The sequence below is a fragment of the Acipenser ruthenus genome, chromosome 12 (assembly GCF_902713425.1).
Source record: "Acipenser ruthenus chromosome 12, fAciRut3.2 maternal haplotype, whole genome shotgun sequence".
In the NCBI taxonomy this organism is placed as follows: Eukaryota; Metazoa; Chordata; class Actinopteri; order Acipenseriformes; family Acipenseridae; genus Acipenser; species Acipenser ruthenus.
This window is the reverse complement of record NC_081200.1, coordinates 26,529,938-26,557,473: the sequence shown is the minus strand read 5'-3', so window position 1 is coordinate 26,557,473 and position 27,536 is coordinate 26,529,938. Positions and strand designations below refer to the sequence as shown.

Here is a 27,536-nt window from a genome sequence, read left to right as displayed (position 1 = left end):
ACATTCAAACAGAAAGAAGAATTTGAAACGGAAATTAAAATGACACGGGGTACTTAATTTTTAATTTTATGCTAAAATAAATCCTTTACGGTCCCCAAAATTTGTTTCAGCTGCATGGAGCAAAAAGCTTGTTTTTGGTTTGGTAACTTTGGTTGCTTTTTACCAAAAATTGTGCGAATAACAATTTGTGGTAAAAAAAAACCAAAAAAAAAAAACCCTGAGAAGTGAGTTTTGCATTGTCACTATTTGCATTGTCACTATCGTGATCCATTCCACATAGATTCCATGCCATATTTTCTGCGAATCATTTTTGTGGGCGTGTTGTGCTGACCGAGGAATACTCCTTGTATAAACTCGCTTGACGGAGTTTGCTTACAGTCAAAACTGAAACAGCGTACTGTGTAAGTTAGATATAGTACTGGTAAACGTTAGACTGCTTATTAATCGAGACACATGGAAAAACAAAACTCATCTGCCATACTGCTCCTTAAGCAGGCCACAACGCTTAACATCCATACCGGGAACCTGGTCAACTGGAGCCGCCTGAAGAAAAAATGCCCTTCTTCGACCAGCGAGGAGGTAAAATTACCGGCAATACAATGCTCAGAGAAGACACGGCAGGTGTTGTAAGCGGAAGACAGATCGGGGATGGCGAGGGGCCTTTGGTAGTGATTACATATGTGATCCATTATTGAAAATATTTGATCTTGAAGTTTATTTAATCATTTACAAAGTCAGGGTGGTAACCGCGACGAAGCAGGCACGTGGCGATTACGGTTGCAGCCCCCTTACGGTTTACATGTTTCTTTTATATTTAAATATTTAAAGCCGGCTGTCACATTGCACCCCAATGTTGTAAATAGTAGGTTTATTGGTGTTTTTTGTAAATGTTTTATCAGTACACAAACTCACCAAAATGTATACAAAGGAAAAGGGAAAATGTAATCGGTTTATGTCAGTTCTGCATTCATTATTCCAATAGGGTTCAGGGAGAATGCTAACCGGTAGCCTAACGCGTGTCTGCTTGTTGCTGCGACAAAGTTTTTTCCTTGTTAGTTGTACAATAGTGATTAATGATGTGTAAGAAAAAAAAGCTGCCCATACCATAGTTATTTTAATTTGACTAACATTGGCACATGTGGCTTCATTGGACAGCTCTCTCAAAACTACAGCTTTTAAATAGAGATGTTCTGTCATAAATAACTGAAGCCATCAGCGCTGATCGTGTCATGTTGTCAAAGCCTTGCATTTATAGCTTTATGTTTTTTCAGGTTTTTAATCAGTCTTGGTTTTAAAAAATGCGATAAAAGTACATACTGTGCACTGATGGCGTAATGGTTTATGCACAAATAAATCAATGATGGTTCAGGGTTTCTGCAGCATGTATAGTAAAAGCAATGACAAGTCCGTCAGATTTGCATGGTAAAGCTTGGGCAAACAAGGTAGAAATGACCACGTACACTTACCATGGAAACAATAAAGGGTATTTATTAACTTTGTCATTGTCAGAATTTCTGTTTCAGCTGTAGCAGGTAGTATAACTCTACGTTTCTTTCTTTCAGCTACAGGGCTGCATTGGACAAACCCTGAGTGAATGGTGTACTAAGATTGCCCCTACCCTGGAAAAGGTGAGTTTATATTATTATTGTTATTATTTATTTCTTAGCAGACGCCCTTATCCAGGGCGACTTACAATCGCAAGCAAATACAAATACATTCAAGTGTTACAATACAAGTCATACAATAAGAACAAGAAATACAATAATTCTCAAGTGTGACAAACCACAATTCAATAATACAGCAGATAATAGTGAAAGTTACATCAGGATATGATTAAATAGTGATAGTTACATCAGGATATGATTAAGTACAAAATACTACAGATTAAACACTTGGCAGATTACAATATTCTGAGGTACAGGATTAAATGCAGTAAAATAGGGGGCAGATAAGAGCAAAATAAAGCATATTTAAATGAAGGGTGATAGTATCCCAGGATACAACAGAGGAGTTCTACAGGTGCTGTTTGAAGAGGTGAGTCTTAAGGAGGCGCCGGAATGTGGTCAGGGACTGGGCAGTCCTGACATCTGTAGGAAGGTCGTTCCACCACTGCGGAGCAAGGGTGGAGAAGGAGCGGGCTCGGGAGGCAGGGGAGCGTAGCGGAGGTAGAACCAGTCTTCTAGTGCAGGCGGAGCGGAGAGGTCGAGTGGGGGTGTAGGGAGAGATGAGGGTCTGGAGGTAGCTGGGTGCAGTCTGATCAAGGCATCTGTAGGCTAGTACAAGAGTCTTGAACTGGATGCGAGCGGTGATCGGGAGCCAGTGGAGCGAGCGGAGTAGTGGAGTAGCGTGGGCGAAGCGAGGTAGAGAGAACACCAGGCGAGCAGCAGAGTTCTGGATATTCTGGATTGCAGCAACATGACCTGACTTCATGGTGGACAATGTTGCATTTCTGATCTGTTTAATATGAAAATCATATTTTTTCTCCACAGGATAAATTGTGTTCTGCTTATTAGTAATTATTTTGTAAGGTGGTTAAGAGATAAAAATCTATAAACGGGAAAGAAAACAAATCGGCATTCTAATCATTTGTAAAATAGGGTAATAATACCTTTCTAAAAATGTATTACCATTTCTTTAAATGCACAAGTGACCCCATTGTCATCACAAGCTAGTTTGGTAAAGCTATTAAATACAGAGCAGCCACAATGCACAGCTGGAGGCATGAAAAATGTGGCATCTCCAAACAATTACATGTATTACACTTTTAAGATCTGCAAAGTGGTTCACCATGTTTGAGCAGGTTTTGAAAGGGAATCATGTGATGCAATAGCTGCTTAAAATATTATTTTCTTATATAAGCAGGGTACAAGGCATTGCTGTAAATAAAAAAAACTCTTCCTATATATATTTATAGAAGAGAAGCTTGTGATTTAATTATTGTTTAGTTAGTCCAATAAACGTTATCACATCTCCTTCTCTTTATCTTCCTATATATATGTATTTCTGAGGATTGGTTCATTGCATAACTAGGGTGAAAATGTCAATGGCGTTGCCAGACTGTGTTTTCACAGTGTGTTTTGATACCGCAGCCACTGTCCCATTTCCTGATTTTGCTTGGCTCAGCTAATTGTTTTTGCTAGCCTCATTGAAAGTGTAGGGGACTTAGAAACACAAAATGAATGCTCATTAGAGCGCCTAGATGGAGTCCCTACAGTAAAATGAAGGCTCCAGTTTCAAATAAAGACTTTGCAATAAACCGATATCAACTGACAAAAGTAGAAAATACTTTTTTTAATTTTTTTTTTCTTTCTTGTTTAAACTGCACATTTCAGGCCTATATAGTGAATGGTTTCACAGACTTTGAAGAAACAGTTTCGGCAATGGGTCAAAACACCATTGGGATTTTCATATACAGACGTGCTCAAATTTGTTGGTACCCTTACAGCTCATTGAAATAATGCTTCATTCCTCCTGAAAAGTGATGAAATTAAAAGCTATTTTATCATGTATACTTGCATGCCTTTGGTATGTCATAGAATAAAGCAAAGAAGCTGTGAAAAGAGATGAATTATTGCTTATTCTACAAAGATATTCTAAAATGGCCTGGACACATTTGTTGGTACCCCTTAGAAAACATAATAAATAATTGGATTATAGTGATATTTCAAACTAATTAGTTTCTTTAATTAGTATCACACATGTCTCCAATCTTGTAATCAGTCATTCAGCCTATTTTAAATGGAGAAAAGTAGTCACTGTGCTGTTTGGTATCATTGTGTGCACCACACTGAACATGGACCAAAGAAAGCAAAGGAGAGAGTTGTCTGAGGAGATCAGAAAGAAAATAATAGACAAGCATGGTAAAGGTAAAGGCTACAAGACCATCTCCAAGCAGCTTGATGTTCCTGTGACAACAGTTGCAAATATTATTAAGAAGTTTAAGGTCCATGGAACTGTAGCCAACCTCCCTGGGCGCGGCCGCAAGAGGAAAATCGACCCCAGATTCAACAGAAGGATAGTGCAAATGGTAGAAAAAGAACCAAGGATAACTGCCAAAGAGATACAAGCTGAACTCCAAGGTGAAGGTACGTCAGTTTCTGATCGCACCATCCGTCACTTTTTGAGCGAAAGTGGGCTCCATGGAAGAAGACCCAGGAATTTGCTAAAATGCATATTGACAAGCCACAATCCTTCTGGGAGAATGTCCTTTGTTCAGATGAGTCAAAACTGGAGCTTTTTGGCAAGTCACATCAGCTCTATGTTCACAGACAAAAAAATGAAGCTTTCAAAGAAAAGAACACCATACCTACAGTGAAACAGTGAGGAGGCTCGGTTATGTTTTTTGGCTGCTTTGCTACGCCTGGAACAGGGTGCCTTGAATCTGTGCAGGGCACAATGAAATCTCAAGACTATCAAGGCATTCTGGAGCGAAACGTACTGCCCAGTGTCAGAAAGCTCTGTCTCAGTCGCAGGTCATGGGTCCTCCAACAGGATAATGACCCAAAACACACAGCTAAGAGCACCCAAGAATGGATAAGAACAAAACACTGGACTATTCTGAAGTGGCCTTCTATGAGTCCTGATCTGAATCCTATCGAACATCTATGGAGAGAGCTGAAACTTGCAGTCTGGAGAAGGCACCCATCAAACCTGAAACAGCTGGAGCAGTTTGCTCAGGAAGAGTGGGCCAAACTACCTGTTAACAGGTGCAGAAGTCTCATTGAGAGCTACAGAAAACGTTTGATTGCAGTGATTGCCTCTAAAGGTTGTGCAACAAAATATTAGGTTAGCGGTCCCATCATTTTTGTCCATGCCATTTTCATTTGTTTTATTATTTACAATATTATGTTGAATAAAAAATCAAAAGCAAAGTCTGATTTCTATTAAATATGGAATAAACAATGGTGGATGCCAATTAATTTTGTCAGTTTCAAGTTATTTCAGAGAGAATTGTGCATTCTTCGTTTTTTGTGGAGGGGTACCAACAAATTTGAGCACGTCTGTATGTTGTATGAGGGAAGCATGACAAATCATGTATTTTTTCCCAGCACTTTTCACAATCCAGCTCGGTGCTTGTGTGTCAGCTGTACTGTAGGGGTTGGGGATGATGTCAATGATTTTTGCTGAATCATCCTACCTTCATGTTATTGATGTCTGGCATGACTTGCAATCTGTGTATCTCTTAAGTAATGAGCACTACTATAAAGGTGGTTAATGTTTGGCCTGTGGAAATATAAACACTATAAACTTACTGAATCCTTGTTCTAGGGATGGAAAGCCGGGTTCTAGCTACCAAAATAATGCTGTAAACCTTACCCGTGGTGCACTTTCATTCTCTAATTAGCTCTCCGATGTGCAGTTGTAAAAGGGACACACAGTATAGTGTATTGTCATCTGGTACACTCGGATAAAAAAAGTTCTCAGCAGTGTCTTTGGTGTCAAAGCATTTTACTGGCTGTAAAGCAGGTCAGTCAATTGGGGAAACAGCTAGTTTATAACAGTGACACTAAATAAGGTGTTTAAGAAGAGGGGGGAGTTTTACTCCCTAGGTTAAATTAACATACTATTTTTTTGTTGGCTACAACCACTTTCAAGTATGTTTATTCTATGGCGTGGTGCCACCTGTCTGCTTTAGGAGGCTCCAAGCACACTGGAATGCACAGTAACCCAGGCAACAGAGGCCATCACTCCGGAGGAAAGGGAAGAATTGAAAGTTTCTGGTAAATATGGAATAGTTCTTCTGTTTCCTTTTTACTTAATTATTTTTATATTTTGTATTTAGTTCTTACTGTTTTTATTATATAATAATGGCATAGATGTATATTGTATAATTTTTACTGACGTGCTACTGATGTAGTATTCAAATCAGAATCACCCTTTTCACATTGGTGTAACAAATAATAATAATTGTAAAATATACATTCTGTGAAAAATGTATAATAAAATGTTGCTTTGGTTTTTAAACTTAAAAAAAAAAAAAAAAAAAAAAAAAAAAATTAAGCATTGCTTTTATTGCAAATTGGTTTCAGGCTAGAACACCTGTTTTGAGTTTAAAAAGGCTTCCAAAGCACCATTTTGTCATACGTTTTTCACATAATGGATATTTTACAATTATTATATATATATAATATGTATATATATATATATATATATATATTTTTATTTTTATTTATGTTTTACAGTGAAGTTGTTTCTCAGTGGATCGGACCCCTCGTCCATCAGAACTGCAGTAGATCTGGGTAAGTTTAAATGAGCAACACTACTGCTATTGTGATATTCTGCCTTTTTTTTTTTTTTAGCAGTATTCATGTTTTGTGAGGACTAAACAGAGTATGATTGCGCTCTCTGTCTGTACTATGAGGTAGCTCATCTTTAACATGGGATGGAGATACACCAGTAGATATAGACATGCAGTCTTTAATCCAGGATTGACTGTATTTGACCTCTTCCTTCCAGCTTGTTCAACACTCGGACTGTCTCAGCTGGACTCTGTGATGATCGCGCCCCCTCCTCTACCAGAGGGAGTCAGCCTGACCCTGGAACACCTGCAGCCTCATTGGGAGGAGCTGGAGAACCTACTTCAGAGCCACAAGATAGCAGCCATCGGCACTTCTGATTTAGACAAGCCGCTACTGGAGCAGCTGTACAAGTGGGCACAGGTAAAGAATCACACTACCTAACAACCAAAGATAGACCTCTTTTTAAAAAATACATACATTAAGGGTGACCACAAGTCCTGCTAATGCAGTTGTCAGTGGAAAGTTTTGGCTAGGGATTACACAGGGAGCATCAAGTTGGCTGTGGCAATCCCACTGATTAGGGAAGAAAAGTCTGTTGGGACTTATGGCAAAATGGCTGATTGTGTACAGGTGCAGGAGTGATGCAGTGCGCAATGAACAAACAGAGAATTGTAATCCAGTTGGAAACGGGTTTTTATTAATGATAATCCTGGTCTGGTGACCAAACAGTAACTCCAGGCAATACACAACAATGTGTAATGCACTGGAAATAAATCAACGGGTTGCAGTCCCAAATAATAAACACACGTATCTTTCCCACAATGTACAAAACACGGTCACCAGTCCTGGGTGCGTGCTGTAGTGCTCGTGGTGGGTGATACAAGTTTATTCGTGACAAAAGTGAAGTGCTGTTCTGGGTTTTGTGCTGGCCCTTGGCGACAGCTCCAGAACGTGATAGCCGTCTAATAATTACAAACAAACAATTATAGACAAACAAAAACAAAACACTCACAGTACTTTTCTCACTGGGTCTCTCACAGGGCCTTACAGTTTAAAAATTCAAATCAAACGAAGGAACAGATTGCAATTCTTCGCCCCCTGTTATGCCGTCACACATGACCCCCTGGTAAACGAGTGCAACCGCCTCTCCAATCTGCGGCTGCCACGTCGTTTCCCTTCCGGGTCAATGCGTTCTTGCAACGGAGTATCGCCTTCATCCAGACTGGCCGACTTCCTGACCCTGGGAAAGGAAAACTGTCAGACCAGCCCGTTCAAAGAATTCTGTGCTCGCTGCTTAGCGCCCTCACAGGTCGGGAGGGAGATTTACAACCAAAAATCATTGTATTTCTGTCACATATCCCACCATCAGAGTGGAACCGAAGGAACACTCAGCTGAACCTATCTTTCCTATTACTCCCCCCCTCCCGAGAAAAAGAATCCTCATTTTGATGGTTTTTCCCCACATGGTGTACCATGTGGTACATGAAGGGTTGCAATGCCAGATACCACCGGGTTATCCGGGCATTGCTATCCTTCATTGTGCTTAACCACTTGATATCGTAAAGAGTGAGTAGCCCATTTAATTGGCCAAATACTCCTTTTAGACTACGGAGTAGTTGTGCTCCCGAGGTAGCATCTTTTTACTGAGATACAGTATTGGGTGTTCTACTCCGTCTACCTTTTGGGACAAAACAGCACCCAAACCCACGTCCGATGCATCGGTGTGGAGGATGAATCTCTTGGTGAAATCAGGTGTGATAAGGGTGGTGGCCTGGCAAAGTTTACGCTTAATAGTATCAAACGCCCCCTGACACTCAGCTGACCATTTAATTGAATTTGGAGCACTCTTTTTGGTGAGGTCGACTAAAGGGTTAACCACTGTGGCATACTCGGGGATAAAGCGGCGGTAATAACCGGCTAATCCCAGTAGTGACCTCACCTGAGTCTTGGTTTTGGGGATCGCCGTGTCGACCAAAACCTGGATTTTGGTGACCACGGGTGTCACCCTTCCAATTCCCATTAAAAATCCCAAATATTGTGTCTTTGTCTTGGCAAATGCACATTTTCTCAAGTTAGCTGTTAGCCGGGCTACCCTTAGAGACTGAAGGACGGCTGTAACCCTAACCAAATGCTCTCGCCAGGTGGAGCTGTAAATAACCACATCATCAATATACGCTGCTGCATATTCATGATGTGGGCATAAAACCTGGTCCATCAGTCTCTGAAAGGCAGCAGGCGCACCAAGTAGCCCAAGCAGCATGTTTTTAAAATGAAACAGCCCTTCTGGTGTTGAAAACGTGGTTTTCTCTCTAGAACTGCGGGTTAAGGGGATCTGCCAGTATCCCTTTGTCAGGTCCAGGGTCGAGATAAACTTCGCCTTTCCCAGTCTATCTAGAAGTTTGGCGACCTGAGGCATAGGGTACGCATCGAACTTGGCAATAGCGTTTACCTTCCTGAAGTCCACACAGAAGCGATTGGTGCCGTCTTTCTTGGCCACTATGACAACTGGACTGCACCACTCTCTCCTGGAAGGCTCAATCAACCCAAGTTCGAGCATGTCCCATACCTCTTTGCGAACGTCACTCTGTCGAGTTTCCGGGATCTGGTAAGGTCTCTCTCATACTGTGACACCTGAGCGAGAGACAATGTCATATTCAACCAAGTTAGTCCTGCCGGGCACGTCGGAAAAAACATTGCTGAACTCCTCAATAAGCTTATGCAGCTCCCTACTCTTTCAATGAGTGTAGTGTAGGGCTCCTCCCTCCTTCTCTCCTCAGCGTCCCGTCTGCTATCCAGGACTGTTTTTCCTCGCCACGCTACAGCGGACCCTAGTGGCCAGGCAGCTGATGAGCTCCAAGTGGACGACTGTAGTGCTGGATTTTGTCCCCCAGAGGCTGGTTACTCACTGACATCAGCTGTAGAGCTCCTTGCTTGGCTGTGTGATAACCATTGTATTATGCCTATATTTAATGTATTTGCATTTTTTTTTCAATGTTGTATTTAATGTACTATGCCCAGTATTTCACTGTATTTAATGTATTATGCATTGTTCCTCACTATCTTGTAAAGCGCTTTGTGATGGTATTCCACTATGAAAGGTGCTATATAAAATAAATATTGATTAATTGATTGACTTTCAGTTCTCCTGAGCTGTTCTGGGGATTGCAGCAGTAAGGGAATACAATAGGACATTATAAATTGGGGAGAAAAACGGGTTAAATAATTGGGCACACTAAATTGTTTATTGTACTAACTACCGCCTGTGCTCATGGGTCTGTTATAGCCAGTTGCAAAACTCATTAAGTATTGCATTGAAGCATACTGATTTACTAAGCTTTTTCTACAAGACCAAATTTGCACCTCAAATAAATACCCTGGTGTTTATTATATTTCATAGTTTTTTGTGCATTCTACTTTAAGAAACTATACCTTGTTGACCCGTTTCTAAAAGGTAGTCGTTATATCTGTTTCCATTTTTAATGAATTGCCTCATCTGTGGTTTGTTGTGCGCAGGTAAAGCCCAGCAGTAACCAGGTGAATCTGGCTTCCTGCTGTGTGATGCCACCAGACCTCACTGCCTTTGCCAAGGAGTATGATATACAGTTGCTGACCCACAATGACTCCAAAGGTGAGTCACTGGCCACATGTTATTCCCTAATAAAGATTTATTATGGTAAAAGCATAGTTAAGGGTGATAGAGAGCTAAGGTAAATGTGTAGCACAACCAATGGAAAAGCATAGTAAAACTGCTAAACTACTGTGCAGATGTTTTATAAACTTAATTATTAAGGACACACAGCATTTGCCGCTGCTTTTTGTCCATTAATCAATAGAGATGAAAACACCATGCATTATGCTGTAGAAATAGTCCGGTTAGGCAAAATAACTGCTAGTATTTCCACCCCGTGCAATTTTCCTATGCATTTCTGTGCTTTGGATGCAGAATAAATTGTTGGGCACCACATTTTTGCTAAATATTCTATAACATTGTTTTGCCTAACCAGTTTCACAGCCATGTGTAGCTGTGCCTGCAGTATAATGCTTGGTTGATCAGAAACAACACTAAACAGCTGGCGTCTTTTAGATAATGATAAAGTACTTCTGGAGTATTATCATTTGGATCTGAGTTCTAGAGTGAAGGAGTTAAGGTTGATTACTGTATAGCCTAACAGGGTAAGCTATAGCTGCATATCTTGGTATTGTCCCTAAAATAAACAGTTGATGCAATCCAGGGGGACTCCCTGGTACTGTACAGTGCTCTGAAAAATCTAGCTATTGCATATCTAGGTTGTGCAAATCAATCCAAAGTGGAGATAAGGAACGAGGGGATGAAGAGGTAGTCTAATCAGCAGAACATAGTGCTTCAAACAACCCAGAGAGATAGACAGAAGCCTGACTGTGAGGAGTTTAAGGGCTATTCATTAAATTATCGTATTTATTATTATTTATTTATTTATTTATTTCTTAGCAGGCACCCTTATCCAGGCCGACTTACAGTCGTAAACAAAAATACATTTCTCGTAAGCCATAGTCAGCTGTTTATATATTTGTTCACCATGTTTTGTTCTTGTAGTACTTTTATACAGGTTACAAGCAAAATAATATATTTGTATTGTATATAGTATTTTAGATAGCTGTATCAATATAAAAATTTGTAATTGTTCATTTGTAATTGTTCAATTGTTCATTTGTAATTTATTGGCCAAAAAAAAAAAAATATTATACTAGAACATTACAGCACACTATGCTAAAACTTTATATCTCGTAATCTGTTTACAATAATACTTTTTTTTTGTTTCTTTTGCCTTTAGATCTCCTCACTGAGACGAGCTTCCAGGAGTCTGTCAGCGAGGGTGTTAAGGATGCCGTGGTAGCGGATTGGTCACTGGAGTGGGTTCTTCGCTACTCTATCATTGTCAAAAGCCGAGGCATTATCAAATCCAAGGGCTATCTTGTTCAAGCTAAAAGAATTGGCTCTTAATGTAGTGTATATGGCGACAGTAGCAATGCAGCTGAATAAAGTGACTCAAGCGCACTTTTTTACAAAAGATCTTGTGCATGAAACTAAGTTGCATAGAAAGGCGCGTGCAAAGCGGTATCCCCTTTTCACACAGATTACCATCGCTGGTTAGGAAACTTGTACTGTTAATGGCTGACTGAAGCAGACCTTGCCTAGTAGTTTTCAGTCTAACACGGTCTTTCTAGTTAGACCGGGTAGTTAAATACTGGGGGTAGTTATATACTGCTTTTAAGCACTGGACAAAATGGGGACCCAGAGTTTGCACTTGCACTGTTGGAAAGGAGGTGAACACCAGCATTGCTGAAAGACATTTTATTTTCTGAATGCAACAGCAGATAGTTTTAACATTGACGCAGGAAATGAAAGAACATTTGTGAAATCCATTGTCTTCTCTCGGATCATGTAAATGTGGTTAAAATAAACACTGTGCAACTGATTTGAATGTAGGAAGCACTGCAGCATTAAGACAATATGGTAAAACAAAACACGGGTGAGTGAGTTTTAACCAGAATATATATAGCATTAGATCATCCTCTACCAGTAAAAATGACTGCAGAATGTATCTTGTCTGGTTGGCTGTAGATATTGGCAAGTACCAGCAGGAAAAGGGGATACTGACTATTGCATTCAAGTGTTTTTTTTTTTTTTTATGTATATAAAGAAGATAAAATGCCTTTTTATTTATTCCTGACAGTTTCAAGCCACTGGGGACAAGATCGTGTTTACAGAAGTAATGTTTTGAATATGTTTCTAGCACTATGCTGAATTCCTACATACATATTGTTTGGACTAATATAATAAACATGCTTTATTGTACTGTAATAAAAACAGATGTATAACATAATTCATTCATGACACACTGTAACTAAAGATGGTCCAGTTTTCTTGATTGCAAATGATTGCAAACATCAGAACAGGGACAGTATAATAAACATGAAATGAATTTTGAAGCTACATACAGTACTCCCCTTTTTCTGTAGAGTTTTCTGTTTTGAGTTATTTTTTCATTTCTCTGTTGTAAACTATTTGTGGTTAAAATAATTTGAGCTATGTGTTGCTTAATACTTTCAGTAAACTACGCCTGATTGCCCTGCTGAAGTTTGCCTCTTGACCCTGTGTTACTGATGGATGATTTACAGTTTAAAAACAAAATGTACGGGGTTACCTGTAGATTTTTAAACAGAAATGTGGTTAGTTTGGGAGAAAATACATAGGATACGTACTGTACAGCAAAAACATTAACTATTCTCCAGGGGTACATCTGAAGGCAATCTTTAGTATACGAATGCAACATCTCCGAGAGAACTTTGAACAAGTGGACTGTGGTTTTTACACTCTAGTAGCTATTCCAATGACACTTTGCATACTTCTAATGATATTTTTATTTATAGCAAAGTTCTCTATTAAATTGTATTTAATAGTGACCAGCAAAGTGATGAAGAATAAGTTAAATACTTTCTGCAGCAATTTACAGAATGTGCTTAGGTTTATGTTTGTTTCCTGTTCAGTTGTGACAATCTGAATAAATGTATTGTTTTTATTTCAGTATGTTAAGGTCCCATTATTCACATCAGTTGTGTAACTGACAGAACAGTGAAAAACGTTGCATATTTATTTTACCCCAATGTAAAATAAACAATGTAACAAACAAGCTTGATTTTATCTTGATTGTTACATGTTAAGTTGTAATACTAGGCTCTAAATAAATAAATACATTGTTTTTTATTTTTACACAAATGATATATAATATCCCTTATAAAAGTTTACCACAGTATTTTTGAAGTTTTCTCATGGTTATACTGTGCATTTACCCTGGTTTGCCATGTTTTCAATATGTTTTTGCTATGCTTTTACTGGGGTAAATCTTTGTAAGGGATACACTGATAAGTTACTGATAAATAGATACAGATGTTGGAAGGGGGAAGTGCTTGTCAGCATTGTTATTGGGGTGCAGTCCTGCTGAAAATTCCAGTAAATGCTCACAAGATGTTACCCACTTCAGAAATGTATGTAAGTTTACAACAAGTATTATGTTAGGCTAGTAAGACAACAAACAGTTGTCTGTTGAACTTTACAGTTTTATGCATTTAATAGGTTTATGAAATCATTATCAAATCAAATTTTATTTATAAAGTGTCTTTCATGGCAAGCCATCCCAAGGTGCTTTAACAAGAAAAAGGACATTCAGAAGTACATGTAGTACAATATAAACAATAAAAACACCAAAAGAAAACAAGATTTTGAAATTAAAGCAAATAAAAGCAACAGATGAGGAACTCAAACCGAATAAATAAGAATAAAACGATATAAAAAATAAATATTATAAAGATATAAAAGCCCTATTATAAAAGTATGTTTTAAATTTATTTTTTAAAAATTGCCAATGTAGGTGCGTCTGACTGTCCATGGTAGAGCGTTCCAGAGTTCAGGTGCCCTATGACTGAATGCTCTACCACATGTCCTTTGCTTTAAAATCCTTTGGACAGATAGCAGCCCTGCATCTTGGGATCGGAGTGGCCGGAGTCATAAGATCCTTCAAATAGGCCCTGAGCCAAACCGTTTAGGGCTTTATAGGTGATACCTTAAAGTCAATCCTGGACAGCACCGGGAGCCAGTGGAGGGCAGCTAACACCAGTGGTACTGGAACAATTTTTAAAGTGGGGGTGCTGAAAGCCATTGAACAAAACTGTAACACCTGTATATGATGGAAGCCATGCAAAGCCGGGGGAGCTTCCGCATCCCTCGTTCCAGCGCCCTTGGCTAAAACTGGGGTAATGTGCTCACTTTTTTTGTTTTGGTTAGCACCCTGGCTGCAGCATTTTTGTACAAGCTGCAATCGTGACAGAACACAGTTTAGAATTCCAGAGAATAGGGCATTGCAGCAATCCATTTGTAATATACATTGTAGTTACATGATATATTCAAACAGCTGTTATAATAATGAAAGCAATTTGAGCTTTTAACGCTCTTGCTGATTTCGATAATCTACTTGCTAGTAAAATATTAATAACAAAGAAAAAGAAATACAAGTAAATAATGTCACATTTGATTGATTTAAAAGTGTTGCCCTATTTTTCTTCCTGCAACACTCACGCCTGTCGGACGTAGTATCTGTTGATTAGTAGAGTCTGCTTTTCCCACAAGCGGAAGTTAGAGGTAAGTTAGCAACATGGTGGTTACCAGGAGGGGAACATGCGTAGAGTCGCCTGTCGGGACTAAAGTGTCCGAAACGCCGATTAAGACGGTAAGGTTTACTTTGTATTGTCTTTCTTATAGAATGCGGTTTTCAACTAATGTTTTATTTACAATACAAGTGCGGTATTTTTATTTTTTGTACAAGGCACATGTGTATCGCACGCTGCTGCTATGTGTGTGTGTGTATTGTTGATTGTGCTGTCTCTCTCCTTTTCATAATAAAACAGTCAAGTCTCATGAGAACTGTTTGCTACCCTTGAAGTTCGAGAGGCTGACCAATTTTGTTTTAGAGTTTAAAAACACCTAAAAGTTGGCATGATAATATTTGGATAACACAAGGCCATACGCGAGACGACGAGACCAATTGCATCAATCTCCGCAATATTCTGCTCTGGTCGTGTCAAGAGAGCTGCAAACAACATTTTAAATTTTTACAGGCAATGGCCTCTTAATCGACAGCTGCACCTGCACTAATCTGAGCGTTAAAATGGAAGTATCGTCACACTCTCGTGCTGTTAATAACATAACTACAGAAGAGTCAGGTTCGGGTTCTGTTAATGTCTCTGGCGTTGGTGGTTTGGCTTTTTTGTTGTAGAAAAACTCCAAAAGTAGCTGTCTTTTTGCCATTTTAACAGGGCTACATCAAATTCACTCCGTTTTTAGCACATCTTTTCGCTGACTGAAAAAGTCTCACACGAGAACAAATATAACAGTGGATGCTCTTAGACACTCTTTGGTTGTTATTAAGGTTTGAAATAAACTGCACACTTACATATTGTCTACCCACTTACGAAAAACATACACATATATATTTTTATTTTTAAATAATAAACTCTGGCAGCCATAGGCGCAGATCCCAGAGGGGACGAGGGGGTCAAGACCCCCCCCCCCCTTTTTACGACACCTTAACAATATGTTTAAACGGTTTTATGATTCAGAATGGTTAACTTGTTTTGTTGGGAATGGAACGCACCAGATTCTCCACCCCTCCTTATTTTACACAATGAACTAGTCCCAGCCTGTGAACCTGACACACCTCATTGCTTGCACACGTGTCATTGATGAAGTTGATGCTTACAATAATGTTTTTGATTTTAGAAATGTTAATTAGATTTTGTTTTAGGAAGCTACCTGCAAAAACAAACAAGCATAAAAAGAGTGTAACAACTAGATGGTAGCAGTGAAAAACTGACAAGTTAGTGAAGTAGGTTTTTTTTTTTTTATTATTGTTTTTAAATGTAAAAAATAAGGGCTAATCTTACACACAAATGATTTTGGGAAACTTAATGCAGCTTTTGTTATTTACCGAAAACACCTTGACGTGAATATATTTAATTTAGGGGACGGGTGAAAAAACGCAATGAAAACAAAATTGAGATAGAAAAATGTTTTGATGAAATGTAGCTTATCGTTTTGTGACGGTAATCGCTGAGACGAGTGTAATTTCAACCCGATACACAACTTGTTTCCAACTTGTATTATCTAGCTAGCTACAACATGACACCTATGCATAGATAGTGGTGATACACTGTTTAATAAATAACTGTATAAAGCAGGAGACAGAGTAGATGTATTTATTTTAATACAGGGTCAGCTACATCGACTACTTAGAAACCTGCTGCTGCAGATGAAGAATTTGGTAGCAAAGGGAATTTAAGCATCGTTTTGCTTCAAAATCCAAAACAGCCTGCGCCATTTACAAGTATTATACCGATCTTTAGCAATAAAACCGTGTTTTCAAGCCGACCAGTTTCACACGTTATCCCTGGTTACACTGCGAGGACTCAATTAAGGGAGTACTGTACTGTGCTTTTTTCTGTGCAAAGGCATGATAAATGAAACTAATATATATAGTTGTCGGTTAGGCAACAAACAAGTGGTGGGGTGGTGAAAGGGGCGGAATTACAGGGGTTAACATTAGGTACAGTAAGAACATTTCTTATCGCTACCGTTTCCATATTCGCCATCTGTGTTTATAAGAATTTGTCGTGACGTCAAGCCTTATTTTCCTAAATTGCCATACGTTTCATGCATTGACGTTTTATTTTCGAAAAATAAAGAATCTTTTTTCTGGTTGTTCATTTTTATTAACTAACATTTTGTGTTCAAGGCAAACGGTTTTATTTAATCTCACAAATCCTGACTAATTTAATTACCTTTTGACTGGCGCAGGACTGCCGATGGTAGCTGCTAGCTTGTTATCTTCAGACGGTTCAAATTAGAGCGACCAAAACAAATAGCTAATTTTTGAATTTTTTCCTTCCCCCTACCGGTGTCAGGCCATATTTCTCGTCTGTCTCACTCAGTGTTATGTCACGTTGCGTGTTCGTTTGGACTGTAAAGTGTAAAAGCTGTGTGCATTGTCCAATCAGAAGAGTTCAAAGTTCGAACCGCTCACGAATGACAGTAAATATCCCAATCACAAACAGAAATTTGAAACGCATGGCTAAGCCACTGCCTGGCAGAAATCTGGGGGGGGGGCATGTGACCAGGCGTGTGCCCCCTACGCGTCGCCACTGGGTCGTGTTCTTATAGCGGATATGCACAGTTCTGCACAGATGTGCATTCTTCGAGGGCTGCTGCGTGAAGTCACTAAGCTCCAATTGCTGAAATCTGTGCAGATCTTGCACAGTCCAGCGCAGCTCTGAAAAGTTGCTGCGGGAGGCTGGCTGCAGCACAAAGGAATATCCACTAAATAGTGTCCTGAGGGCATCAGATGATTCGTAATGGTTAGGTATTGGGTAGGGTTATGTTTTAGGGCTGGGGTTGCTTAAGGTTAGGGTTGGGTTAGGGTCAGGGTGGCTTGATTTTGTAGAGTTGCCGAGCTCTGAAAATGAAAGGTGGGAAAGCTTGGCAAATGCCCTAGAATCATCTGATGCCCTCAGAGCAGGGGTCAGCAATTAAATTTCATGATGGGCTAAATGACGTGCGGGGAGCACCCCCCCCCCCCCCCCCCTGCAAAAATGAACTCTACCAATGTGTTGCTGTATGGCGCATGGCAGTCTATGCCGCATAGAGAACATCACATACTGAACAATTTCAATGTATTTCGACCTGTCGTTCATGTCCTAGTTCAGGGCGCAAGGCACATTTTAATAACCTACAGTGCCAAGAAAAAGTTTGTGAACCCCTTAGGATTTTCAGATATTTCAAATCTAAAATGTTATTAAATCTTAATCGAAGTCCTAATAATAGATAAGGATAACGTGATTAAACAAATGACACAAAAACGTGATACATAAAATGTTGAAAAAAGTATCCACAAATGATTCAACATTCAATATCCATGTGTGAAAAAGTATGTGAACCTTTAGATTCAGTAACTGGTGGCACCCCCTTGAGCAGCAATGACTTCAACTAAGCGTTTCCTGTAACTGTTGGTCAGTCTCTCACATTGGTTTTGAGAAATTTTGGCCCATTCCTCCTTACAGAACTGCTTTAACTCTGTGACATTTGAGGGCTTTCTTGCATGGACAGCTCGCTTTAGGTCCTGCCACAACATAATTGATGGGGTTTAGGTCCGGACTTTGACTAGGCCATTCTAAAATGCAAAATTTCTTCTTCTGCAGCCATTCTTTTGTAGATCTGCTTGTATGTTTAGGATCATTGTCTTGCTGCATGACCAACTTTCGGTTCAGCTTCAGCTCACGGACCAATGGCCTGACATTCTCCTCTAGAATCTTCTGATACAATGCAGAATTCATGGTTGTGTCAATGATGGCAAGCCGTCCAGGTCCTGAGGCAGCAAAGCAGCCCCAAACCATCACACTCCCCCCACCATGCTTGACGGTTGGGATGAGGTTCTTCTGTTCAAATGCAGTGTTTGGCTCAGCAAAATAAAATTACGTATTTTTCAAGAATGCAGTTTTAGAAATGTATTTCTACAGAGCTTAAACTTAGAACACGGTTTAAAGTAATAAAGGGAAATACTTACTTGTTTACCATGCTGACATTAATTATTCCTTATAAAACTTAAGGCAAAAGAAAAAGAAGAAAAAAACCTGGTCTGCGATAGTTGCAGTTGTGTTAACAACCAGTTGGATTTGAGTGGGGGTTTGTTTACACTGCAACCTAACTCGCTTTCAATTTCTTATTCTTACTGTGATTGGCTACAAAGACAACACGACTAACCAGTGATTGGCTAATGCTTTGTTGGGTGGGTTTTTATTGTGCACAGATTTCATAATAACTGCAATATTACTTGTGTAATAAAATAAAAAAGGACTCATTAATATCGAGTCCGAGTCACGAAAAATTATTCGAGTCCTACAAGTCTGACACATACACATAAGAATTAGTTTAAAAATGCTGTTGTGAAAAAATGTGTGGTCCATGGAAAAAATCCTAACACCAAGGTGGTCCATGGAAAAAATCCTAACACCAAGGTGGTCCATACCTTGAAAAAGGTTGGGAACTACTGCTTTTAAAGAGATGGACACTTGCATACACAATATTGAAATATTAAATGATAGTAACAGAAGGCTCTGTACAAAAAAGTAATCCAAATGTTAATGGCTCTAACATAACCATTCAGAACTCTTTTGGGAGGTGGGATGGTAATCAAAACACAACTTCTTTTTAAAATATAACTTTTTTTTCTTTTTATTTTAACCAGGCTGCCTCCAGAAGTAATACTCCAGCTAGGCAAAGAGCAACCAGTAGCAGACAGACCAAAGGAGAGGTATTGTCAGAAGCCATCAGTGAGTCTGAGCATGAGGGAGCAGAAGAAAGGGACTCCCAATCCTCTGTCTCCTCAGAGGTGCAGAGCTCTGCTGTCAAAATGATGACCAGAAGCAGACAGGCCAGAAGTGCATCTCAGCCGGAGTCGATGAATGATGCTGATGTTTCTGAGGTTGAGTCGTGCTGCTCCACAGTACTGGCAGTGCAGTCGCTTCATGATCAACAATTAACACGCAGTCGTAGAAGTAGTGCCCCCTCCCATAAGAAAGTAGTGGGCAAGTTGCAAGGTGAGGAAGCCGACATCTCTGAAGCAGAGTCATGTTCCTCTTCTGTTTCTGCAGTCCAAGCCACTGATAACCGAAGAGCAACCAGGAGTTTGAGGAGCAGAGCAGTGTTAAAAACAAAGCCTGGCGCCAAGTCTCAGAGCGAGGATACTGAGTTTTCGGAAGCAGAATCCTGCTCCACAGTTACTTCAGATGTCCAGTCCTCACAAAACCAAAGAACAACCAGAAGCAGAAGCAGCGAAGACCTATCTCTAAATGCTGAAAAGTCCCAAAATGAGGACACTGAAGTTTCTGAGGCAGAGTCTTGGTGCTCTGGTCTTGAAGCAACTGTTGTACGCCGAACAACAAGGAGTAGGCAAGCGAAAGGCCAGCCTGCCTCAGAGTCCCTCCAGAAAGGAGTAACAGAGGTTGAGAAATGCTCCCCGCCGTCACCTTCGAAAGACCCTGAAGTTGCGGTTTGCAGAGAACAGTCCACCAGTAGTCCAAAGTCAACAAGACGTACAAGCAGGAGGAATATATCCCAGTCGCAGCAAGAGGAAGTTATATCGTGGTCCGAATCGGAATCTGTTTCTAGTGTTGCTGGCAGCCCAACAAAAGGGAACCGCAGGGTAGAATCCAGGTCGGAAGTGGTATCCGAAACTCCAAGCAGCAGTCGCACAGGATCACGGTGCAATCGCCAGGTTGTGTCGCAGCCGGAAACTATTGTAGAGGCTCCGAGTGACGATGAAGAAATGGAGCTGGTGCTTCCTGCTGCTGCTTCTCCCAGGAAAGAAGAAACAAAACCCAGCGAAGAACATGAAGAGGACATCCAAAAAACTGCTGATTCAGAAGGTCCTGGTCTTCACAACTCCAAAACGGTCAGCAAAAACGAGGAGCAGATTATTTCTGAACCTGAAACCACAGCATCTCATGGGAAAGTAGAGGACAATGATCAGACAATGGTGATTGAACTAGATTGTGAGAGCATAAATATTGAAGTGGCGGATGGCAAGAGCAAGCAGGGCAAAGAGAGTGTTTCAGGGTACAAGGATGCTGACCCTGACCGTGAAGATGAGAACCAGAATCAACAGTGTAGAAATCTGCTGAGCTTGGAAACAATCAAAGCTTCACCTAAACAACCCAAAGTCATTAGTTTGCTGCTCATCAGTGATGAGGGCAGTGATTGTTCAGACAGTGAGGAGGAGATGGATGCTAGTGATGTGAACAGCATCCAAGATAGAGAACCAGGGCCATCCAAACCCAGGCCTTCTGAAAACCTTTCAGCTCAAGAGAACGGGCTGTTTGTAATAGACACACAACCTGGATTTGAGCCAAGCAGAAAGTATTATCTAGAAAGTGGAACGAAAGACAGTGAGGAGGAGGAAGCTGAAAGTGATAAGGAAGGGGACCAGGGTAAAGAATCAGAAGAGGAATTTATTGATGAAGAGGAAGACGACGACGAGGAGGCTGAAGTTCTGTATAAAAGACGAAAACCAGCGTTGTAAGTATTGCAGGTTTTGGTTTGAAGTAAAAAATGTCTTGTGGTCCAATACAAATTCTTTAAAAACAAGAAATACGTTTAGTTTCCCTAATGTAAGTGTGTGTTTTTCGGTCTATTTAAATTTAAACTTTTTGTAGGTTAATATTTATTCTGATACTGTTACATTTCTTAAAAGGGTATAGAAAAGTACATTCTAATAGAAATTGGTGAGATATCTGTCTCAAGTATTTCACTGCAGTCTTTAAGAATAACTAAGAACACCTGTTCCTCTCCTATTCTAAGTGCTGAACTTATTCCATATATCTTTATTGATCCGATATAATTGTATTCATTTACCAAAAAAGTCCATAAACTGTGTGTAGAATCCTTGAACACATTGATGTAGTGCAGTTTTTCATTTCCATATGATGCATCTAGGTTGTGGTGGTGTACATTTTCATTTTTCAGGTGGAGAATGTATGTTTCGAACATTTTTTTTCTGCCTTGCAGGATGGAGTTTTCTAGCAGCATAGACCCTGGTTTAAATCTCAAAGGAATTGGGGGACTGTACATCAGCTTTGATGCAAAGAAGCAGAAAAGTGCCCCAAGTGCTCTTAAAAAGCTGAAGGAACAAAATAATAAAGATGTGGTACGGTATTCCATCAAGCCCCTAGTAAAGCAATATTTGTTTATTAGCCAAGTTGTCTTCACCAAGTCAGATTTTAAATGGTGTTAAATACAATATAGCATTAACATTTTCAAACCCAAGAAACTGCTTTGCATGCATTTGTACTCATTTGAACATCTAGAAGCCATACGATTACATTGATATTTGAATATTACATTGATGTTTCTATTGGGTGCTTTAGTAATGTGAAGCCAGGTAACACTCCCTGTTTGAGCATCTGTATTTAATCAAAGAACAAACATAATGGAATATGTGTAATTGGTGTATTGTTTAATGTTTGGTTAAAAACTTGTGGTATTTAATGAACCCTCCTGGGATATTAGAAAGTGTACTAATCCCGCTGTTTTATTGCTAGCTGTTGGAGAAAAGTGTGATAACTCCAGATTTTGAGAAGAAGGAATCAGTCCCACCTTACAAGGAGTCTCTCCAGCAGCTCAGAAAGAAGCGCAGAGTAAGTGAAGTTAGCTTAATTTCTCCAACGGTGAAAATGTAGAAGAAACAAAATTTAAATGAACCCAAATCAATGTTAAACGATTCTAATAGAAACCATTTTGTTTTCACAAGATGAGGAACATATGCAACTTGTCTGCATTTTGTGGTGCTTAAGTCTGTACTAGGCAATTGAAAAAAAGTAACCACACTTTGGTGGTTTATTGCAGCAGTGTGGAGTAGTGGTTAGGGCTCTGGACTCTTGACCGGAGGGTCGTGGGTTCAATCCCCGTGGAGGACACTGCTGCTGTACCCTTGAGCAAGGTACTTTATCCAGATTGCTCCAGTATAAATGTGTAATTGTATGTAAAAATAATGTGTAAAAAATAATGTAGTTGAATGTAAAAAATAATTTGATATCTTGTAACAATTGTAAGTCGCCCTGGATAAGGGCGTCTGCTAAGAAATAAATAATAATAATAATAATAATAATAATAATAATTGTACTGCCCTACCCATTATTTTCATCCCTACCCATATATTGTTCCACAAAGAAATGATCTGTACAGTTTCTCACAGTACATTTCTAAATACATAACCAGGGATGGCAATGTGACGCCTATTACATAAGTTTGATCCAGTCCAGGTTTTACAATGAGTTCAATTGGACACACCTGAGCTTGTGGCTAATCAAGCTTGTATCAAAACCTGGAAAGGGTGAAACTGCTATGCAATAGGAGCCTTATTTCCATCCCTGATAACCTCAAACAGAAAACTTTGATCTTCATTGCAGAAAACTGCTTCACTCATACTTTGTTGCTCAGAAAAAATATAATTAAATTAATCTATTTATTTTTTTGGCCCAGGAATTAACAAGTGCCTAACACATGTGTAACTTTTTGTATCCTTACTATTTTTTGTATACTTTTAGGAAGAACGTGCCAAGACAACCGGTGATGGCTGGTATAACATGAAGGCTCCTGAAATGACAACTGAATTGAAAAATGATCTGAAAGCCCTGAAGATGAGGTCAGCAATGGATCCAAAGCGTTTTTACAAGAAGAACGACAGAGAAGGCTTTCCTAAGTATTTACAGGTATGTGTGTCACAGGAAAATTCAAAATTCTGTCTTTCATTAAGCAGTGAAACTCAAACTTGGGGTCGTGCACCCAAAATGTTCTCGACAAAAATGTCCTGTACAAAGATATAAACTGTAATGAAATTACTTTCTGCAGCAGTAAAGGTTAATATGAAACTACTAGCAGTACAGTACATGTTCTCTGCACTTTACTATTTTTATAACATTAAGCTTTAGTGTTAATGTTTTTCAAGGTGTGCTATAGTGGTCCTGTGTTTGGGGCCTTCAGTTTAGTTTACTGTTAAACGTTTAAATTCAACTCCGATATCAGCTACTAGATTAATGTATAATTTAGATATATTTTCAACAAATTACATTTTTGTTTCTAAATAGGCCTGTTCTAATGAGGTACATATTAGCATTGGGAAGTGAACAATTTAAAAACTACAGAAAAAAAAAACCATTGATTGAAAGGCTAAACTATAGCATTGGATAAACATTAACTGTTGGTCGAGTTTCAGTGTATTCAGATTTGTTCATGTTCCATCTCTGAAGCATGTGTGTATTTTGAACTTTTTTTCTGCCCCGACTGTTCTCAAGCGCTAGAAAGATAAATAGGATTTATTTGTTATGTGCTTAAGACTGCAATTTAGGGCTGTCAGCAAATGCTCTTAATGTTATCTTCTTAGTAATGCCACAATGTAATGTTAAGTTGAAGCAGTAAAGCTTTACTGGATGCTTGCTGTGTCATTTCCGCTTAGAGGAGGTGTGTACAAGCTCAGGTGTAACTAGTTAAGGTAGCTGTAAAGCTGGCATTACTGTTTTGCAATGGGAGTCTTTTCCATGTGTACGGATGTAAACTGGTCAGACCCACCTTTAATTCTGTGGAGGCCTGGCAGAGTTTTGCAAAGTGTTCATTCTTTTTTCAGGTTGGTACTGTTGTGGACAGTCCCGTCGATTTCTATCATGCCCGGATTCCCAAGAAACAGAGGAAGAGGACAATAGTGGAGGAACTGATGGCTGATAGTGACTTCAGAAGGTGTGTATTACCTCTGCATTGCACAGTCACATTGCAGGCATGATTCTACCAAAGTGCATTGATCCCTGTGAAAGATCAGTGTTCAGTTTACAATCATAGTGTAGTAAATTGGTTTTCTGCAACCCTGACTCCAAAAGAATGGGCGGCTCAAAAGTGACTTGATTAGTTTGCAGATATGTAAAGTGATGATACATTGCAGGTAGCATCAGACCATGAAGGAAAGGATATGGTTGGCACTGTGCGTCATAAAGTAGATAGCATTATTTGCATAGTAAATATAATATCTGGTGGCTCATTAACTCGGTCAAAAACATGTCTTTAGTCACAGTAACAGTATTTGTTTGTAGATTTCAGAATATGTTCTTATGCTGTTATCAATGTTTATTTACTTTTTAGTTACAACAAGAAGAAATACAAGCAGATCATGACAGAAAAGGCAGCCCTGGCAGCTGGCAAGAAGAATCGCAAGAAGAATAAATTCAGCAAGAAGAAATAACCAGGCTTGGACTTTTGTGACTCGGCCCCCATGTTGTCTTTCCCTGCAATACAATTACAAAGCAATGAGGATGTAATTTAAATTCACATGAGAAATTGCTTAATCAATTCTCATTTTATTACGTGAAGTATCTGTAAAGGGGATTACAGAGGTAATGTGTGTAACAAGAAGAAGAAAAAAAAGAGAAAACATTGAGATTAAAACAACAACCAAATTCAGCACACGTTCAAAGGCCTGTTTTGCGCGTTCACCCTATGAGGTGCCCAATCTGACAGCAAGGAGTGGTTTTCTGACAAGTGTGTCTGGGACTACTGTAGGTACCTCCAAAGAGCTTACATGCCTAAACATTAGGGCTGTCACTGCTACATAGCTTATTTTTTCTAAACGTATTACTTCTATAAGATGATTCCATCATTGTGCAACGGGGGATTTCATTCTTTCCAGCAACACAGTTATTTTCTTTGCCACTATGCTTGCTGAAAATATTAACAATGAATGATGTATTCCTGTTAAAAAGAGAAGGTAATCGCCCCCAACTCTTACTGGTGTTGCATAGCAAATCCTATAAAAAATGTTAGACTGGATTTTTGAGTCAGGGCTCCCATCTCGTCCATAAAGAGCCTAGCGATACATTTGGCAGGCAAAGGAAATTACTTAAATATATCAATACACGCCCCCCCCCCCCTCCCCCCCCCTCTCTCCATATATCAGACACCTGTTAATGTTTACAAGGAGTATCTGTTTTTTTAAATAAATGTATTAAGCTATTTAAGGACAGTGGACTACACTTTCAAATAGGTAGTGTTTGTTATATCCTGTACCATTATAAAGTCCCACGCAGTACATAAAGAATACCTTTTTAAAATGTCTGTTGTATTTAAAATGTAAACCACATATATGTTTCAATAACTAAATATACATCAGCATAAAATATAGTATTTAAAACGATCAGAAACAGTAAGTATTAAACTAACGGCAATTGAAAAAATGAAGCCTTTCGGACACAGTTATCTTTTTGTGTATAATCATAAACTGGATATGCATGCTGCAAGTTTTAATCCTAATGGTATTTGTGTTCTTTAGGATAACATCATTTGAGCCTTGGAAGTACACTGAGTACGGTACACTTACAGACATCCTCAGATCGTTTCTCTTTCACACTGGATGTGTACTGACTGAGTACACTAACATCTTGTCAAATGTGCCGAGAACATTTCCCTTTCACACTACACATCTTCAATAGTAGAAAATCACAAGAAACACAAGAAAATCACATGATCTTGAAGTGAAGGCTGGGAAGTTCTACAGCCATGGAGAAAGATATGAAGAAAGTCCTGTTTTTGTGTGCTGCAATACCGCTGTGTTTTGTAATAAACATACATAAACACAGGCAAAGGTGACAGCATGTGAAGAAATGCTTAATATTTCTACAGTTGCAGAACAGGCAACAGAATGCTTTTCAACTACAATTACAATGATGGTACTAATACTATTGTATTGGTCCTCAGATTCTTCCGGTTTTCGTTCCAACTGATTTGTTAGTTACCCAATTGAATATTTATCTGCACTGTCACCACCTGTTTAAGAGCTGAAAACAAAAAGCTCAAACTAAAGTCAATTATTAGTTTAATTAAGTAATTAAGAGCTCAATTGGAACAAAAACCAGAAAACAGGGTAACAACCAGGACTGGAAACCTATAGCAGACCACTTTGAAGCAAGAGCCAAGATTGGTTTGCAATATATATTTTTTAAATTTATTTATTTTTTTAGTAAGGTGATTGATGTTACACCAGTTTGGTTGACACTTTAGTACACTTGACGTTCGCAAGTGAACAGAGTATGTTTTTTTTTTTCACACTGCAGCAAAAATAAGCCAACCGTACCCAGTACGGATGCAGCCCTACATGTGGCGGTTGTAGTACTGTATGCGTTGAGTGGGATGGCTTTGTCCACAATTAAGGAATGTGACTTAAGTAACTTTTCTGCTTACTTATTATTATTATTATTATTGCATAAACACAAAAGTATAACAAGAATATACACCATTAATTATTTTATAACATCTCTAGAATACCAGTTTTTTTTTTGTTTTTTTTTTTGCTTTCACATTTTTAATGGTGCTGATATAATCTTCCATCTCTATTTTAAACAGATTAAAATGTGCTTTATGGCCTGATCATTTCACTTTATGAATATGATACCTCAAAAATATTAATAAAATATCAATTACATATATACCACATTTGGTTCCAAATTTTTTAAATTTTTAAATAAAATAATACATCGTCACCACCAAACTACAGTTTCACACTTTTCTGCTTGCTGCACGTTTGAGTGATGTGGACTGGGATAAGTTAGCCAGCCTGCAAGTGACATTGGAGCAAGGCTTTTTATCGGTTTAATAGAAATGGAAAAAGATAAGATGTTTAACTTGCGAATCTGTGAAATCCAGCAACCAAACGAAAAAGGTTTATTCTGTAAAGTGTATGTTTGGCTTGGATATTTCCCGTCGGAAAGTATTTTTACTTGAACTTGAATAAATCCGAGCCTAACTTACCCACACCGACGGTGTTCAGGGCATAGTGAAACGTGTTTAGATGACGTTAAATATACAGACGTGCTCAAATTTGTTGGTACCCTTACAGCTCATTGAAATAATGCTTCATTCCTCCTGAAAGTGATGAAATTAAAAGCTATTTTATCATGTATACTTGCATGCCTTTGGTATGTCATAGAATAAAGCAAAGAAGCTGTGAAAAGAGATGAATTACTGCTTATTCTACAAAGATATTCTAAAATGGCCTGGACACATTTGTTGGTACCCCTTAGAAAAGATAATAAATAATTGGATTATAGTGATATTTCAAACTAATTAGTTTCTTTAATTAGTATCACACATGTCTCCAATCTTGTAATCAGTCATTCAGC

General features: G+C 39.0%; 2 protein-coding genes across 2 annotated transcripts; both read left to right on the top strand.

Annotated features, from left to right (window-relative positions):
• Positions 1 to 276: 276 nt before the first annotated feature.
• LOC117416884 (glutamate--cysteine ligase regulatory subunit-like) lies at positions 277 to 12,799 on the top strand. Its single transcript, XM_034028341.3, has 7 exons — positions 277 to 579; positions 1,563 to 1,628; positions 5,636 to 5,720; positions 6,183 to 6,239; positions 6,457 to 6,659; positions 9,753 to 9,867; positions 11,051 to 12,799. Exons 1-7 carry the CDS (start codon positions 454 to 456, stop codon positions 11,218 to 11,220), a joined length of 822 nt encoding a protein of 273 aa, XP_033884232.3. The 5' UTR covers positions 277 to 453; the 3' UTR covers positions 11,221 to 12,799.
• A 1,536-nt stretch (positions 12,800 to 14,335) lies between these two features.
• On the top strand, positions 14,336 to 25,706 carry LOC117416636 (deoxynucleotidyltransferase terminal-interacting protein 2-like). The gene is made up of 7 exons (XM_034027913.3): positions 14,336 to 14,503; positions 19,070 to 20,898; positions 21,388 to 21,526; positions 21,921 to 22,016; positions 22,926 to 23,090; positions 24,002 to 24,111; positions 24,508 to 25,706. Exons 1-7 carry the CDS (start codon positions 14,429 to 14,431, stop codon positions 24,605 to 24,607), a joined length of 2,514 nt encoding a protein of 837 aa, XP_033883804.2. The 5' UTR covers positions 14,336 to 14,428; the 3' UTR covers positions 24,608 to 25,706.
• The last annotated feature ends 1,830 nt before the right edge of the window (positions 25,707 to 27,536 follow it).

Bases quoted from the DNA above. Each gene is read 5' to 3' on its own strand.
- LOC117416884 (XM_034028341.3), top strand. From the start codon at position 454: ATGGAAAAACAAAACTCATCTGCCATACTGCTCCTTAAGCAGGCCACA. The intron at 6,660-9,752 runs GTAAAGAATCAC...TGTTGTGCGCAG, and splicing joins AGCTGTACAAGTGGGCACAG to GTAAAGCCCAGCAGTAACCA. The intron at 9,868-11,050 runs GTGAGTCACTGG...TTTTGCCTTTAG, and splicing joins GACCCACAATGACTCCAAAG to ATCTCCTCACTGAGACGAGC.
- LOC117416636 (XM_034027913.3), top strand. From the start codon at position 14,429: ATGGTGGTTACCAGGAGGGGAACATGCGTAGAGTCGCCTGTCGGGACT. The intron at 20,899-21,387 runs GTAAGTATTGCA...TCTGCCTTGCAG, and splicing joins AAAAGACGAAAACCAGCGTT to GATGGAGTTTTCTAGCAGCA. The intron at 23,091-24,001 runs GTATGTGTGTCA...TTCTTTTTTCAG, and splicing joins GCTTTCCTAAGTATTTACAG to GTTGGTACTGTTGTGGACAG.